This window comes from Heterocephalus glaber, unplaced genomic scaffold, assembly GCF_053883595.1.
Source record: "Heterocephalus glaber isolate CG9 unplaced genomic scaffold, H.glaber_assembly_v1.0 deba00000122, whole genome shotgun sequence".
Classification (NCBI taxonomy): domain Eukaryota; kingdom Metazoa; phylum Chordata; class Mammalia; order Rodentia; family Bathyergidae; genus Heterocephalus; species Heterocephalus glaber.
The window spans coordinates 71,405,637-71,424,319 of NW_028258138.1; the positions used below are offsets into that span (position 1 = coordinate 71,405,637).

General features: G+C 37.1%; 1 protein-coding gene across 4 annotated transcripts in view; it reads right to left on the minus strand.

The window, feature by feature from the left end:
- The window catches only part of Polq (DNA polymerase theta), a 158,658-nt gene that overhangs the window by 37,549 nt on the left and 102,426 nt on the right, over positions 1-18,683 (minus strand). For all 4 annotated transcript variants that reach the window (XM_087209112.1, XM_087209115.1, XM_087209108.1 and 1 more), the window contains 2 exons: positions 12,449-12,575; positions 11,732-11,850 (listed from right to left, as the gene is read on the minus strand). In XM_087209112.1, coding sequence (XP_087065238.1) covers positions 11,732-11,850; positions 12,449-12,575 — 246 coding nt within the window. The remainder of the gene's footprint in view (positions 1-11,731; positions 11,851-12,448; positions 12,576-18,683) is intronic.

Sequence of the window (18,683 nt, forward strand, 5' to 3'; positions counted from 1 at the left end):
AAACACTGCACCAGGTGACAAACACAACCACAGTCATCTTTTCCACACAAACATAAATGTGGCCATCTTTTCCAAAATCATAGAACAAATTAAGTTTGTGAACCAAGGTGACCACTGTACTTCAATGAGCTGGAGCCCAGAAGCAAACAAGAGCAGCTATATTTATATATGACAAAGTAGAATTCCAAAAGAATTACTGAATCCAAAGTAGAATTAGTTAGAGGGAACAAAGAAAGTCAATACATATTGGTAAAGACAACAATTCACCAGGAAGAGATAACAATTGTAAATATATACAAACTAAACATTGGCATTTACAATTTTATATAACAAACATTACTTGACACATAGACCCCAAAACAATCATAGTGGGTGATATAAATGCCTTACATGAAAAAATAGGTGAATAAGACCTAAAAATCAACAAGGAAACATCAAAGTTAAAGTACACTATAGATCAATGAGATTTAACATTTACATAGGGTTCCATCCAAAACCAGCAGTATACCCTTTTGTGTCAGCAGTCCATGGGACTTTCTCCAAAACAGATCATATTTCAGAACATAAAACAAGGGTTAATAAATACAAAAAAAGAAAGAATTTCATCTATCCTATCAGATCACAATGGAATGAAACCAGAAATCAACAGCAAAAGAAACCACAGAAACTACACAAATCTTTAGAGATTGAATAGTATACTCTTGAACCATTAGAAGGTCACTGGAGATATCTAGGGAAATTTTTTAAAATTCCTACAATCAAATTATAATAGAAAAACAACATATCAGAATCTATGGGACACAAATGAAGCAGTCCTAAGAGGGAAGTTTATTGCTATGAGTGCCTATGTCAGAAAATTAAAGTGATCCCAAATAAATTACATAATGATGGATCTCAAGTCCTAGAAAAACAAAAACAACCCAAACCCAAATCCAGTAGAAGAAATAATAAAGATCAGAGAGAAAGTTGATGAAACAGAGACTAAAAGAACAATACAAAAGATCAATCAAACACTTGGCACTTGGAAAATAAATAAGAAAATCTAGAAGAAAAGGATAAATTCCTAGACATATATGACCTACCAAGAAGATAAAAAAAAGTCTAAGCAAATCAATAACAAGCAGTGATATTGAAATAATAACTATCCCAACTATAAAAATCCCAGCACCTACTGCTGAATTTTTCTAGACCTTTAAAGAAGTTATACGAATGCTCCTCAAACCTTTTCACAAAAGGAAGGGATGCTTCCAAAATCATTCTATGAAGCCAGCATTGCCCTGACACCAAAACTGGATAACAATGCCATAAAAAAGAAAACTACAGGGGCTGGGGATTTAGCTCAGTGGTTCTGCTGCCTGCCCTGCAAGTGCAAGGACCCGAGTTCGATCCCTGGTACCAAAAAAGAAAAAGAAAACTACAGACCAATATTATTGATAAGCAAAGAGGCAAAAATCCTCAATAAGATTTAGCAAACAAGAATTCAACAACACATTAAGATCACACATGATCAAGTCAGTTTCATCCTGGGGATGCAAGGATAGTCAACATACCTAAATCAATAAATATAATGTACTAAATAAATAAAACTAAGGATTAAAACCACATGATCATCTCAATGAATGCTGGAAAAGCCTTTGGTAAAATTCAACATTCCTTTGTGATTACAAACCCTGAAGAAAATAGGTATAGAATGATCTTTCTTTAAATTGATATAAGGCATATATGACAAATCCAAAGCTGACATCATATTGAATAGGGAAAAACTAAAAGCATTTCTTCTAAAATCAGGAATGAGACATCATCACTCCTGTTCAATGTAGTACTTGAAACTCTGGGCAAGAAAAAAAAAATAAAAGAAATAGGAAAAGAAGAAGTCAAACATTTCTATTTACAGATATTATTATCCTTTATACAGAAGACCCTAAAAACTCCACCAGAAGGCTCTTAGATATGAAACAAATTCAACAAAGTTACAAGATACAAAATAACACATAAAAATCAACAACTTTCCTATATACCAATAATGAAACCACTGAGAAAGAAATCAAGAAAATACTCATATTCACAATTTCAAACAAATAAAATACCTAGGAACCAACCTAACCAAGAAGGTAAAAGACCTCTGTAATGAAAATTATGGAACACTGAAAAAGGAAATTAAAGAAAACTTTAGATAATAGAAAGACTTCCCTTGTTCATGAATCATCTGAACTAATATTGTTTAAATGACCACATTACCAAAAGCGATCTACATATTCAGTGTGATTCCTATTAAAATACCAACAACATTCTTCACAGAACTAGAAAAATATCATTCCAAAATTCATATAGTAACACAAAACACCCAAATAGCCAAAGCAGTCCTGAAATAAAACAGCAATATGGAGGCATTACAATACTTAGAATTTCAAATTATACTACAAAGCTACAGTAACAAAAACAGACATGTAGATGAATGGCATAGAACAGAAGACAAGGACATAAAACAAATGCACCTACATCTATCTGATTTTTGACAAACCAAAATATACACTGGAAAAAATTCTCTTTAACAAATGGTAGTACAGCTGCTGCTGCTTTCTGTCTGCCCTGCTGGGGTTTGTTTCTCCTCTGCCATACCGCACTTCCATGCCTGCCTTGGAGCCAGCTGACTATGGACTGAAACCTCTGCAAATTAATCCAGTCTCAGAAGAGGATTCCAATAAACTCAAGCATTCATGGTAATCCCATGCTACTCATGAAAGATTGGTTCCTCCATCCAGGCTAAGCTAATCAAGGCCCACCTTCTAACCAGAAGATACTCTAATAGGGGAAAATCTGGCAAGAATATTTCTGAGAATGGTTTCCCTCACCATGCCTCATACCTGGTTTGCCTTTCTCCTTCCTTATCAGCAAGAAATGGCCACCAGTCAACCACTGTCAATTGCCTCATTAAAGCTGGCCCCTCCCCTGGCTGACAACCCAGTCCTGGGATCTCAGAGGTTCCTTTGGAGTCTTTCAAATCTGCAGGAGTTAAAGAACACCCCCTCTTCCATGAGTAAGCAGGCCTACAGGTTGCCCCTTCCCCATGTGAGCAAGCAAGCTCACACTAGACATAGCCCTTCCCTCCATGCAAGGGTGCAACCGTCCAGTCCACCAACTCCAAGCTAGCTCTACATTTTTTTTCCTTTGGCATAGGGCAGCAGAAGTGTGGACTAACCAATCGACATGATCTTGGATGAGAACAGTGCCTGGGGAGAGAAGGTAAGCCTGGAAAGCCAGTAGACCAACAGAGAAAGTATGGACCTGACCAGCAACTTTAGGGACTCCAGTGTTACCTTCCCAAAGTGAAAGGCAACCATAGGAGACCCCAGCAGAGAGGGAGTGGGCCAGACATAGACTCGCCTGAGAAGTGTATGTCTAGGTTGGAAAGGACATGGGCCCTGCCCTCCTTAGGAAGCAACCAGACCTCACCAGTGTTAACATTAAGTCCAATAGTCCACTTTAACTCCCCAGCCCACAGCCTATATACCCAGCAGACCCGAGGCTGATCATGTTTCCCATGTACCATCATTGTGGACAAGAACACACTATGGCTTGAATGATGACCATAGTCTGGGATGAACTGGCCTCTGGTACAGGGAGGGCACCTCAAAAAACCATAGCCCCAAAAGCCAAATGGAAAAAATCATCACTGGCTGGACTCCAAGACTGCAGAAATTGGAAAGAAACCACACATTGAAAAACACAGAGGAAGTTTTTCTTTGACTCAGTGTTTTGAAATTTTTTCTATTTTTAAATTATTTTTCTTATTCTTTCATCAGGTTTTTTAGGGATTTGAGTTTTTTCTCTCCCTTTTTGGACTTTTTCCCTTTCTCTTTTAATTTCTTTTTTCTTTTTTCTATTTCTCCTCCTTCAGATTTTTTTCTCTTCTTTATCTTCCTTTTTATTTCCTGTATTTTTCTCATTGATTTTCTTGTTTCTTCTTTTTCTTGTTTGTTCTTTCCTATGACTGTTTTCTAACACTATCAATTTCCTTTTACACCCCAATAGAACCCCTTATCTCACTTTTCTCTTCTCCTTCTCATATCCCATTCATTAATTTTAAAAATTTTCCTTTTTCTATTCTCTGGCTCCCCATCCTCTCTGTCTTTATTGTTATAACTATGAAGCTTTATGAATCTCTAGATAGCTAATTAACTTTATGCTATTCCTATTGAATATTGTTTTATTGCTAATACAGGTGAAGTTGTTGCATGCACCAGATATTTATTGTAAGTCAATAATAGGCCAACATTTTGTTTGTTTTGTTATCCATACTATAATTAAAGATCTCTATTTCTATGCTTTAAAAAAAATGGTGATAGAAAAACTGGATATCCACAGGCAAAATATTGAAACCAGATCCTTATCTCTCACCCGTACTCAAATCAAATAAAAATGGACCAAAGACCCAGAAATAAGACTAGAAACTTTGAAGCTACTGAAAGAAAAACATAAGGAAAGCTACAGACACAGGCAATGGCTTCCTAAACAGGACACCAACAGCTCAGGAAATACCAAGAATCAACAAATGGGACTGCATTAAATTAAAAAAAGGAAACAATCAACGGAGTGAAGAGATAGCTTACAAAATGGGAGAAAAGCTTTGCTAGTTACTTGTCTGATAGATTAGTATCCAAAATGTATAAAGAACTCAAAAGACTTAACACACACCATGTGCACACACATAAGCACACAAATCCAAACAGCCCAACCAATAAATAGACAAATGAATAGAAAAAAGAATTCTCTAAAGAAGTACAAATTGCCAGTAAGTATATTTAAAGATGTTCAACTATTTAGCCATTGGGGAAATATAAATAAAAATAGCACTGAGATTTAGTCTCACTCTAATCAGACAGCTATCACCAAGAACACAAAAAATGATACATGCTGGTAAAGACACAGGGAAAAAAGAACCTTTCCACACTGCTGATGGGAATGTAAATTAGTACAGCCACTACGGAAATCAGTACAGAGGGTCCTCAAAAAACTACAAATTTAATACAAAGTATACAAAATATACCATTTGTTCTAGCTTTACCACTCTTTGGTATATTCCCCAAAGAATTAAAGACTGCATATTAGAGTGATACATTTTTATATCGCAGAATTCACAATAGCTAAACTATAGAAACAGCCAAGATGCCCACCAACCCATGAGAGGATAATTCAGCCACAAAGGAGAATGAATTCACATCATTTCCAAGTGAATGGATGGAACTAGAGACCATGTTAAAGTCTTCATGTTAAGCAAAATAAGCCAGTCTCAGAAAGTTAAATATCACGTTTTCTCATATAATCAATCCTAAAATAAAGGAAAGATGACAGGAAACTAGAAAGAAGACTTTTAGAGATAGGAAACGGGATTGGGGGAGGGGAGAAGTGGAGAGGGTGGTAACCACAGATGAAAATAATGAAAATACATTATATGCATGTACCAATATACCAAAACAAATCTCATTATTCTCTATTAGTAATATGCATCAATTTAAAAAGAACCATGGGCCAGATAAACCTGTTTTCTTTATACACTAAAATAAACAAATAAACAAATATATTTTTAAAAGAGAAAAATTGCCAAGCATAATGGCCCAAACCTGTAATTCCTGCCCTTAGGAAGCTGAGGCAGGAGGATTTCAAGTTATACTCCCACCTGAACAAGGTAATGAGACACTGTCTCTAAAGATTAATAAAAAGGACAGGGAATGTGGCTCAGTGTTAGAGGACCCTGGGTTTGATCCCCAATATTCAAAGGAAGAAGGGAGTACAAATAACAAGACACAGACTTAGATCCAACCATATGTCAATAATTACTAAAGTGTAAATGGACCACTAGGGCAGAGATTTTCAGACAAGATCCATAGACATTTAATTTAATTAAATTTTAAAACAAAAGCAATATAAAATATTGCATTGAATACAAAGTTATTATTTTGCTAAGAACGAATGAATGGATACACAAAATGTGGTACAGTAGATACATACAATGAACTATTACTCAGCACTAAAAGGGAATAAATTCTGATGCATGCTGCAACGTGCATGACCTTGAAGACAATAGGCCAAATAAAACAGGCATGAAAGAACTAATATTATGATTCCACTTACTTAAGTTACAAAGAGTAGTAAAATGCATAAAAATAGGCAGCAGAATGTAATGGATGGGGGTGGGTGAGGAATGGTGTGTTGTTATTTGACAGGTCCCAAGTGTCAGTCAAGGACAATGAAAAAGCCCTGGAGATGGACAGCAAGGGTGCTAGCACAACCACCAAACATGCTTAATGCCACAGGGCCATACATTTCAAAAGGCTTAAAATGCCAAATGTTATATTGAGAATATTTAGTCACCATTTTGTAAACAAGAAGCTGTATTTTAACTGCTACATCATATATTATTGTATTTATACTATCATACATAAAGACATCACTAAGCTAGTGTCAAAAGACTGACTCAGGGCTGGGGATTTAGCTCAGTGGTTCTGCCGCCTGCCTTGAAAGCACAAGGACCCGAGTTCGATCCCCGGTACCAAAAAAAAAGACTGACTCAATTTCATTTTTCCACACACCAACATGACATTCTAATGTGTCTAATGAAGATTATATGCTTACAGCATGAGTTAGTGACATTTATATGACCAATAACAGACAATAAATTCAAAATACTTATAATTTTAATTGTATTGATTAAAAATAAATGTGAACCAATTTTGAAATTTAAAACAAAGGAAAACAACAGGTGGAGAATTGACTGACTAAAACAGTAAAGAAAAATGTCTGCAAGAAGCAGTGTCACAAATGTCGTGACACAAATAACTGTAATTTGCTGCAGCAGAGCTAAATAAAAAACCCTTATGCTTCTACAAGGAAAAAATGCTTTAAAGATCACAAACAGGATAATACTAGGACATTTTCAGTAAATACATCACAAATTTGATCAAAAATTCACTCTCAATACTAAGAATCAAACTAAGTGAGACCAGAATAAAATATCTAAATTGGGCATGGTGGTACACACCTGTAATCCCAGCTCTCTAAGAGGCTGAGACAGGAGGATCGAAAGTCCAAGCCCTTCCTGGGCAACTTAGTGAGACCTTGTCTCAAAAAAAAAGATGAGATGTAGCTCAAGGTGAAGGCCCTGTACAATCCCCAGGAGAGCAAAAAAGAAAAGATTGAGACAGAGAAAAGGAAGGAGGCAGAGGAAGAGGAGAAAGGAGGAAGGAGAGGAAAGGAGAGAAGGAGGAGGAAAAGGGATGGGAGGGAGAAAAGGCTGAGGAAGAGAGAGAGAGAGCTAAAGAGTCAGAGAGAGAGAGACAGGAGAGAGACAGACAGTGACAGCGAGAGAGACACAGAGAGAGGCAGAGACAGAGAGACAGAGACATAAAGACAGAGACAGAGTGCAGAGGATTTAGCTCAGTGGTGCTGCCCTCAATCACAAGTTAGATCCCCGGAACCAAACCAAACAAAACAAAGAAGCAGAGCCATAACAAAAAATTTTAAACAATTTTCCCACAGGATACAAGTTTGTAAATTGGTCATGTAAAAAAAAAATCATATGATATCTTGCATTGAAAAGATAGAACAGGGTCCGGGGATTCAGCTCAGTGGTTCTGGCGCCTGCCTGTCAAGCACAAGGCCCTGAGTTCAATCCCCAGTACCAAAAAAAAAAAAAAGAAAGAAAGAAAGAAAAGATAGACATTTTTAGAAGTAGAAATAATTTAAAACATTTCAGTGTGGAAACTTTTTCAGATGCCTACAAGGAAAAGACTACAACAGATACAGTTATCATGTTTCACTCAATAACATTTATTTGCAACTCCACTCAATTTGCAAGGTGCTTTCATGGTTGTCCAAAGGTATGGTGCAAAACAGCAAAACTTGTTGCAGTTTAGAGCTGCTTTTAATTTAAGTAACACTCCTTTGATGTAATAATAATGAGTTAACATAAGAGTTGATGAATTTACTTAATTGATAAACAAGTTTTGAAACAGATACATTTTTCCTTCAAAGTGAATATTTCTAAAAAAGATGAACCAGCTTTGTATTTAGTGTCTACACTAAGATAACTGTAAAACACATACCAGTTTTAGAAGTGTTCTCACACTGATTACATGGTGAAATGATAGGATACTGGGTTAAAAATTTTTAATTGTTTTACAATTAGTTTCAGCTCCCTCCTCCCAAATGTATTTAGAAGACACAGCTGATGTACAGGTGGACTAGAAAAGCTCTGTCTGTCTCTAGAGACACCTGGGCATCTAAGATTTTACTCGGTCAGAATTAGAGATTAATCTGCCAAACACCAGATGTAGCTTCTTACTGATGGTTTGCAACTGACCTAACTGGTTCAATCAACCTGACTTGACTGTAAGTTTCCACCACGGGGACCTCTACTTTGAGCTTTCCTAGAGTAGATTCCTTCACAGATCTTGGTAGCTCAAGACAAAGTGTGATCTCTTTGTGTAAATAAAAACCTGAGGGAACTTGTGCAAACAATGTTGTTTGGACCTAAAATGCTTACCTATCCTCCCTTTCTTTGCTGTTTTTCTTTTTAATCAGTGCATATTAATTATACAGAGTAGGGGTTTCACTGTGGTGTTTTCAAATATGTATATAACACACCTTAGCCACAACCACTCCATTACCCTCCCTACTCTCCCAACCCCCTCCTACTGGCCCTTTTTGTCTTCTACTAGAATCGAAGTCTGTTTTCATGTTGTCACCCCACCACCACCAAGTGAAAGAAACCATATACTTGTTTTTCTGAATCTGGCTTATTTCGCTTAACATGATGATCTCTAGTTTCATCCATTTTCTTGTAAATGACATATTGTTTTTGGCTGAATAGTACTTCATAGTGTATATGTGCCATGTTTTCTCTAATCATTCATTCATCCATTGATAGGGATCTAAACTCCTTCCATAACTTAGCTTCCATAACAATAGCCATGATAAAAATGGTTATACCGGGGCCGGGGATTTAGCTCAGTGGTTCCACCACCTGCCTTGCAAGTGCAAGGACCTGAGTTCAATCCCCGGTACCAAAAAACGAAAAAAAAACCCCAAAAATGGTTATGCAGGAGTCTCAGCATAACAATATGCATAACAATATGTCGACTTTAATTCCTTTGGGTATATGTAAAGGAGTGGAGCAGTACATGCACACGAGCACACACACACACACACACACACACACACAGAAGCAAATAAACAACGACCAAAAAACCCCCAATAACACCTAGGAATAAACCTAACCAGAGGGGTAAAAGACTTGAAACTGTATGGAAGAAAGAAATTAAAGAAGATATTAGAAGATAGAAAGACCTCCCACATTCATTGATCAGAGAATTAATACTGTCAAAATGGTCATACTACCAAAAGCAATTCGGACTCAATGTAAACCCATCACGATATCAGTGACATTCTTAACAGAACTAGACCAAAAAAAACTTGTAATTCATATGGAAACACAAAAGACCTAGACTAGCCAAAGCAATCCTAAACAAAAGGAGCAATGCTGGAGGTGGCACATGCCTGTACTGTCAGAACTTGGAAGGGTGAGGCAGGAGGATCACTGTGAGTTCAAGACCAGCCTACATGTGAGTTCAACTCACATCTGAACTACATAGTCTAAACTACATAGCAAGACCTTGTCTCAAAAAACAAAACAAAATAAAAAAATATATTCTACAAATCCATAGTAACAAAAAACAAGTACTGGCATAGAAACAGATATGTAGACCAATGGACTAGAACAGAGAACAGAGAAATAAACCTACACAGCTACAGCCATCTGATTTATGACAAAGGCACCAAAAACATGTATTGGAGAAAAGATAGCCTCTTTAGCAAAAGATGCTAGGAAAACTGGATATCCACATGTAGAAGATTGGTTCTCAAAGAACTAGAATGTCTTCAGCTGATGTAAGATTGGCCTTGAGCATCACAGTATCACAGGACTACTGAGGCCTCAGACAGCCCTAATCATAATTTAATTGTGAAATAATTTTCCCCAAAAATTATGTAGAATGGCTCCTGACAGATCCCTATCTCATCCTGTATGAAAATCAACTCAAAATGCATCAACGACCTAAATATAAGGTCTAAAACTGAAAATGCTAGAAGAAAACATAGGGGAAACACTTCAAGATCTAAGCATTGGCAACAATTTCTTGAATAGGACTCCAGTACCTCAAGAAATAACAGCAAGAATTGACAGATGAGATTGCATCAAATTGAAACAGCTTCTGCATGGTAAAAGAAAAAGAGAATGGGAGAAAATCTTTGCCAGCTATTCATCTAACAGGATTACTACCCAGAACATATAAAGAACTCAAAAAAAGTTAACACCAAAGATATTAAACACCAAAATAACTAAATAATAAATGGGCAATAAACTTCACACAAAATAACTAATCAATAAATGGCAAATGAACTAAACAGACACTTCTCAAAAGTTCAAATGGCCAATAATTATATGAAAAAATGTTCAACATCTTCAGCCATCAGGGAAATGTAAATCAAAACTACTGTACACTGAGATTCTGTCTCACCCTAAGCAAATACAAAACATAATAAATGCTGGGTGAGGCTGCAGGGGAAAAGGAATCTTCTACACTGTTGGTGGGAATGTAAACCAGTATAACCACTAAGAAAATGGAGGGTGCTTAAGAAACTAAAAATAAAACTATCATGTCCTTTATTTTAAATAAAAGTCTTACATCCTGTGGGATTTGGTAAGACTTTTCAAATATTATAAGTAGGGAAATCTTAACAACATGGCTACTAAAAATTTCAAATTATGAATAAGCCTCAAATTAGTCCTATTAAGTAACATTACTTTTAAACTGAGCCATGCTCTTTCCTTTCCATAAACAGAAGAAACTCGGAATTGGATGACTACATGAAGAAATCACCAAACACCACACAGGACTTCCATTCCCTTAGATAAGCCTGATTAAACTTTGTATGCTGATACTTAAAAAATGAAACTGAAAATTTTTGCCTTATCATGGACCTTGAGTTCATCCTTGGAATATTAAGTTTCTGACAGAATTCAAAATAAATTCAGATGGCTCATTGCACTCACCTGGACTTGCCAGCTGGCAATTAGCATACTAATAGTGGGGATGTTTGGGGAATCAGATCACAAGTACCAGTGTTTCCGATGACAAATGGGTTTATGACTGGAAACTGAGGAGTGGTCAGGGAGAATGAGGACAGTATTGGGTCCACTTCATGCGACAGGAAGCAGGAGTGGACAGAAAGGGAGAAGAAATGCAGGAGCAAAACAAGTCAAAAAAAGAGATCAAACGAGTGTGCTCTCAGAAGTCAAGGCGGAGAGAAAGTGAGGAAGACAAAGTTGATTAACAGTGACAAATGCTATTAAAGGCATGAAAGTGGATGGAAACTAACACAACCCTCTGGATTTTACAAAAGTGTTTATAAGAGCCTTTAAAACAGGGTTCCAGAAGACCACTGGTGCTGTGCTAAACCACACCAGAAGTGTCACAGAAGGCAGATCATGAAAATAACAATGAATGAGTGCTATAAACCTGGCAAAATAAAGGGAACACAGGCTTCAGGGCAGAGAGGAGAGATGGAGAGACCAATGCACGCTTCTGAGTCCCACTCATATGGCAGGCTTTTCCAGTGTTTTAAAAAACACTCCCTCAGCAATGAGAAGCTCAAAAACCACCAGCCACCTTACCTGAGAAAGGTACAAAAGCATGTCGCATGCTCACTGAAAATGGCATCCCTCTGTCTGAGGTTTTCTCCATCTGTGCCTGGCGCCCAGGGTTCCGGACCCAACCCTTCTTATTTTGTCCTCTGTGATACAAACAACACTATCAGCAAGACATGAAGCATCTGATATATGTTAAATACTCTATCTGATTGTCACAGTGCGGTCAATATTTCCTTCTAAGAAGCATAAAAACAATCTGAAACTTGCTTTAGAGTGTAATAAAGATACTAGACCTCTTTTAGCAACTGTTCAATTAAACTTTACTGTAATCACCTTTCCCATACTCTGCTTCTGAGACAATTCACTGTCATGTAACTCAACAAATTTCTTCGACCAGATCCCACACAAATGATCTGTGCTATTTCTTCCCATCATGTGAGTATGATAGGACAGGCGGGTGGGCAGAAGGGGTGCTGCTGGCATTGCTAGCCCATCCCTTCACTATTTAATTTAAACAAGCCTATAGTGCTGGTTGATTTGATCAGTAGCCTAGGTTTTCAGCCTTCCAATACCCTCTAGCTTCATTAGAGGCAGACTCAGGTCTTGAAATAGGTACTGCCTACAACAGAAATGGGTATGTCTGGAACATAAACTCACATCATTACTTTGTATAGTAGGCTATTTTCAAGCCATTCTTACTCTCAAAAGTTTATTAATACCCAGATAGAGAAACAGACTTACCTGCCCATGGGTAGCAGGCCTTTGCCTAGGGCTCGAGAAGGGGGACTCTCTTCTACAAAAGTTGGCATTTTGATTTCAAAATCTCTTGGCACATTCTGAATATTTGGTTCTGTAAAGGTTATTCGTCCTAAAATCAAGCAGAATAAAGACATGAAATTAGAAAACAAAACTGACGTTTCTTCCAACATCATTTGAATTTCTGAATTTTCTTTAAAAATGTATGCTCTATCAATGCTAAACTAAATTTACATTTTTTCAGTATGTTCATATGCCTAGCAATAATAAAATAAGTACAAGACCATCCGAAAATAAATGAATCAGCTACAATACCATGTTCTACATTAACCTAGCTCTCTAGAAAACAATTCCGTAAGAAGCAAGTTGATGAGTTAAATTATTCCTATGCTAGAATGAGTACCAGACATCAGCACTATGACAGGCAAGCAGTCATATAAAGGCATAAAGATGAATTGAGGGGGCCTGAGGGGAGGTGACTGTGGGAGCATGCAAAGCCGGGAGTCACAAGACAGGAAGCAGTGTCCGGAGCAGAAGGCCAGCTGGACGATGACAAGAACAACTGGGACCAAAGAAGTTTACTACTGCAGCAGGTGGAGAGGCAGAGACTGGACCTCACTTTCAAACATGGCCTGGCTGGGTTCTTTCACCAGCATTGAAGAGAATCAATAACAGTATTGGCATGACCAGAAACTAGAAACAGGAGAATTTTCTAGTAGACAGAAAGGTACCACACCACCACCACCATTGTTCAAAATATTTTACATTTAGCTTTTCACTCAAAGTGTGTAACTATTCTGCAAAACAAATTTGGGTCTTTAGTTTTGTTGCTGTTATTTTTATAACATATGTTCCAACACTAAAATCCTGTTTCATGACATCCTCTTAACCGTAACAGCTCTCCAGGAGCTGTTGTACACAATTTCAACTTTGTCTGAGGAATTAGGTATCTTAAGTGCCTTGGACATTGTTTTTCTGAATACACTCATGATTTCACTACCTTATTTAGCTTTTAGCACATCATAAGTACTCAGTTAATGGTAACATTTTATATAATTATTAGCATCAAACAGCCTGCTCAATATTCAAAACTAACAACAGAGGAAGCCATCCAAGGCTCTTGCTACTTCAGCACACTTCCCCATGATAACATGTAATATTCAGCACCCTGCCTTGGCCTTTTATTGAATTAATGAGGTAAAACTGGCAGACAAAAAAAGATAGTAAAATGGGAAGTGGATCAAGAGATAAAGGAGCAAAGAGAGGAAAGGAAAGGGAACATAAAAATAATTAAGATGTGGTATATACATGTACCAGCTCCTCAGGATGACTATAATCATTATGAATTGCAAACATGAATTAATAAAAATAAATTTTTAAAATTTGCCATCTTTTTAAAAAGTTGGTAGAAATAAATTACAAAGCCTGAATATGATAATGAAATAATGGAAATGAATTTGTCATTAAAATTAAATCCTCAGCTTTGCTTTGCTTAGAAAGTGTGTATGTCTAAAATATTAGAGTATATTACTATAAAAATTATAGAACATTATTAAACATTTAAACTAGTATATTTCTAAAATAAATAATAAAAATAGACTTAATTGCCCCCTACTTTATAGGCCAACAAATGAATGTGTAACACCTTTTAAAACTCTGGGCTGATTCTGGTTTATCAAAAAGTATTTTATATAAATTTATGGCATTAGCAGATATTCCAAAGTGAAGCATAACATCAATAGGGAAACAAATGCCTAGGAAGGACCAAGAGGTTAGCTGAATAGTGATGAAGGCAAAGAGAGAGTTGTTTAGAACAAGGATAAAACAAGCAGAGAAAAAGCAGCTCATCACACTGCCTCTATTCTTAATAACATGGTAACTGAAGATACACAAAGCAAAATAAGCCAGACACAGAAAGCCAAGACCATATACGTTCTCTCATATGTGGAAGTTAAGAAATAAAACAAAAAGACAACTAGAACACATAACAGTGACCAACTAGGGAAGGAGCTCCGTGGTGGACCACTTGCCTAGTATGTACAAGCCTAATAGTGATTATTCGAGACTGGGAAAGGATAGTGGATAAAAAAGGAAGCTGGATTTGTTTAATGCATGCTGTATGTATGCATTCAATATCGCACTAAAAGCCATCAGTATGTACAATTAATACAGTTAGTAAAAATAGAAATTGAAAAATGTACAAGTGCTGACAGTAGGATTAGAGATTTTTGTAGCAGGATTAGAGATTTTGTTTTTATTTTTGTTTGTTTTTTTCTGTACTAAGGATTCAATCCAGGACCTTTGCACTGAGCTACACTTCCAGCCTATTTTTTACTTTTCATTTTGAGACAAGTTTTCACTAAATTGCCCAGGTTGGTCTTGAACTTATGACCCACCTGCTTCAGCCTCCTAGAGTTCTAGGATTATAGGCATATAACACCACATGCAGTTTAGTGATTTCTTTTGTTTTATATAAGGTTGCATATTTTAAGCTGGGTGTGGTGGCCCATGCCTGTAATCCCAGAACTTGAGAGGCTGAGGCAGGAGGATTGCCCCAAGTTCAAGGTCAGCCTAAACTCATAGCAAGAGCCTATCTCAACAACCTCACCCCCAAAATGACTGTACATTTTAAAAACATTTATAATTACATCAAATAGACTTCCAGGAAGATGGTGGAGTGGTGAACAGCAGAGAAACAGCCTCTCCAAGATTTCATGTCCAGATGCTGGAATATAGCAACATGAGGAAAAAAGCAGGAAAGTGGGTTTCCAGTACCTAGCAAGGATCTGAAACAAGAATTGAAACCCACGGGGAAAGCAAAGAGAGAGACTTCACAGAAGAAGGAGAGATGGCAAGCAGCACTTTCTTTGAGGCCTGACTGTGTGGGAGGGGCAACATGAACCTGCAGATGCACAGTAAATACTGGCAACCCCAGGGGCCTTCACAGAGAAATGCACCAGTGGAACAGAGCCATGGACAGAGAGGACTGCAGTGCCTGGTGAGTTCTTTGGGTTCAGATGCCCCCAGGTGAGGGCAATTGGCTGGTAGCCATCTTAGAGAGGGCCCAACTGAGCTCGGAGCTCAGAGCAGCTGCAGGCTGGCTCCATCTAGTGGCTCCCAGTGTCAGGGTGAGGCAGAACCAAGTTCAACTTGGCAGGAGGTCAAGGAGCTGAGGTCAAGCCAGCAGAGCCCAGTTCAAGCTGGCAGGAGGCACATGGAGTGTTACAGGCTGAAAATATTGGGTTCCAGCCTCATAGCCAGAAACCACCCTAAACATCAGTGGAACTAAAGGTGCAGCCTTGCTGGGATTATCAACTACCCTGCCATAAATCTACAGCTGGCTTGCTAGGATTAATCAACACAGATCTGGGCTGTCTGCTCACACTGTCTACCAGAGACAGGCTCTGAGGTGGATATTTTTTTTCTATTTTATTCCAATTTTTTGTGTGCTTGTTTGTTCTTGTTTTTATGAGTGTCAACACTGTCTCTCTTTGTTGTTGTGGTTGTTCTGCCTTGTTTGTGTTTTCATTTCTTCCTTCTCTCTTTCCTCTCCTCCCTTCTTCACCAGTTTCCCACAGTTTCCGTAATCTTCTTTCATCTTCTAGCCTTACCTCTAATCACTCCCTCTTCTTCTAGTTCTCTATTTTCCCCGATTCCTTTGAAATTTTCTCCCCTGAGGGTAAAATCACCATATTGAGGGTATATTTACTGTATAAAATTTTCTGGTTTTAGATTTTGTTATATAATCACAAATATAGTTCATACAGTTAAATGTGACAATTTAATAGTTACCACAGTTTGTCATTTTCTAGGCTGTTTGATGCTATTGTTATTAATGATGTTACTACTTTATCCAAGGTGACATAGTGTTCTAATCAGTTGTCCTTGTATGGCAAGACTGAGACTGCCTGAGGGCCATAAAAACTATGGGTTATGATGAGCCTGACACACAAACAGCTTGGGTTATGACCAGAATTTTAGTTTTAATTTATAAAAAAAGTCTTGAGTTACAGCCCGAATGTTGGCCATCTGCACTTCCAGATGATCTCAGATACAGATTTAACCCTTAAAGAGTTCTGGAAGGAACATTACAACATGCTTCCTGAGTGGGGTTAACTGAGAAATCTTGGGCCACTATCTCTCTGAGGACACTGAGATCTGCCTGTATATAGGGGAGAGACTTTGAAAGCTATGCAGAGAAGTCTGAGCCTTCAATTGACCAACTTGAGTTATAGCCAGCCCTCATGAATGAAGTGAGTTCATAAGTGAAGAGTCCACTGTACAAGAAACACATTTAATTCAAACATAAATTCATAGACTGAAAGTCAAAGGATGGAAAACAATACTCCATGCAACAGGAACCTGGAAAAAAACAGGGGCAACTATTCTATTTGCAGGTTAAGTGGATTTCAAGCCAAGACTGATTAAGAGAGACAAAGAAGGTCACTACATCTTTGTAAAGGGAACAATCCAAGAGAAAGAGATAACAATCATAACTATATATGCCCTAAATACCAGTGCAGCCAACTATATAAAACAAATATTAATAGACAAGAAAAATCAAATAACCACTAATACAATTTTAATGGGGGACCTCAATACCCCACTGTAACAAATAGACAAATTAACTAGACAAAAAAAAAAAAATCAACCAACAAATATCACAACTGAACCAAGCTTTTGAACAAATAAATTTACTAGATGTCTATAGAGTATTCCAACCCACAACATCAGAATACACATTCTTCTCAGCTGCACATGGGACGTTCTCCAAAACAGATCACAAGCTAGCTCATACAACATGCTTAAATAAATGCAAAGGAAATGAAATTATCCCATGCATTGCACCATAGTGCAATGAAATTAGAAATCAATAGCAAAAGAAACCGCAAGAACTTCATAAACACATGGAAATTAAATAATATCCTCCTGAATAACCAATGGTTCACAGATAAAACTAAGGAAGAAATTAGTTTCTACAATTAAAATGCCAATACAACATACTGGACCTTATGGGACTCAATGAAAGCAGTCCTATAAGGCAAATTTATAGCAGTAAACATCCATATCAGGAAAACAGAGCAGGTTCAAATAAACAACCTAATATTAAACCTCAAGCTTCTTGAAAAAGAAGAGCAAATCAAGCCCAAAGCTCATATGAGAAAGAAATTACAAAGATCAGAGCAGAAATTAATGCAATTGAAACAAAGAAAACAATACAAAGAATCAATGAATCAAAGAGTTGGTTTTTTTAAAGAATAAATAAAATTGACAAACCCTTAGCCAACTTTATCAAAAAAAGGAAAGACTCAAATCCATCCAATTAGGAATGAAATCGCAACAAATCCTTCAGAAATCCAGAAGATTATTAATACCTATTTCAAGAACCTATATTCAACGGAAAATACAGAAGAATTGGACAGATCCCTAGATACATGAGTTACCAAAGCTGAATCAAGAAGATATAAAAATTTAAAATAAACCACTATCAGTCAAAGAAATTAAAGATGTAATTAAAAGCCTACCAACAAAGAAAAGCCCAGGCCCTGATGTATTCACTGCTGAGTTTTACAAGAAATTCAGAGAAGACCTAATGCTGCTACTCCTCAAACTCTTTAATGAAATTGAAAGGGAAGTAATACTCCCAAATTCATTCTTGAAAAGAAGTATTACTCTGATATCAAAACCAGAAAAATATCTAACCAAAAAGTAGAACTAGAGGCTAATCTCTATAATGAACACAGATGCAAAACTCCTCAATAAGATACTGGCAAACAGAAAGCAGCAAATCATCAAGAAGGTTATATACCATGACCAAGTAGGATTCATCCCAGGGATGCAAGGGTGGTTCAACATGCACAAATCAATAAATGTAGCACACCATATTAACGGAGCCAAGGACAAAAATCATATGATCATCTCAAAAGATGCAGAAAAAGCATTTGTCAAGGTCCAACACCCATTCATAAAAACCCTACAGAAAATTGGAATAAATGGTCTTTATCTCAATCTGATAAAAGACTTGAATGACAAACCAACAGCCAACATCATACTAAATGGGGAAAACCTTAAAACTCTCTCTCTCTAAAATCAGGAACAAGATAAGTATATCCATGTCACCATTCTTAGTCAATATAGTTTTGAAAACATTTGGCCTCAGCAACTAGACAAGAGAAAGAAATACAAGGAATAAGGATAGGAAAGGAAGAAGTTAAATTAT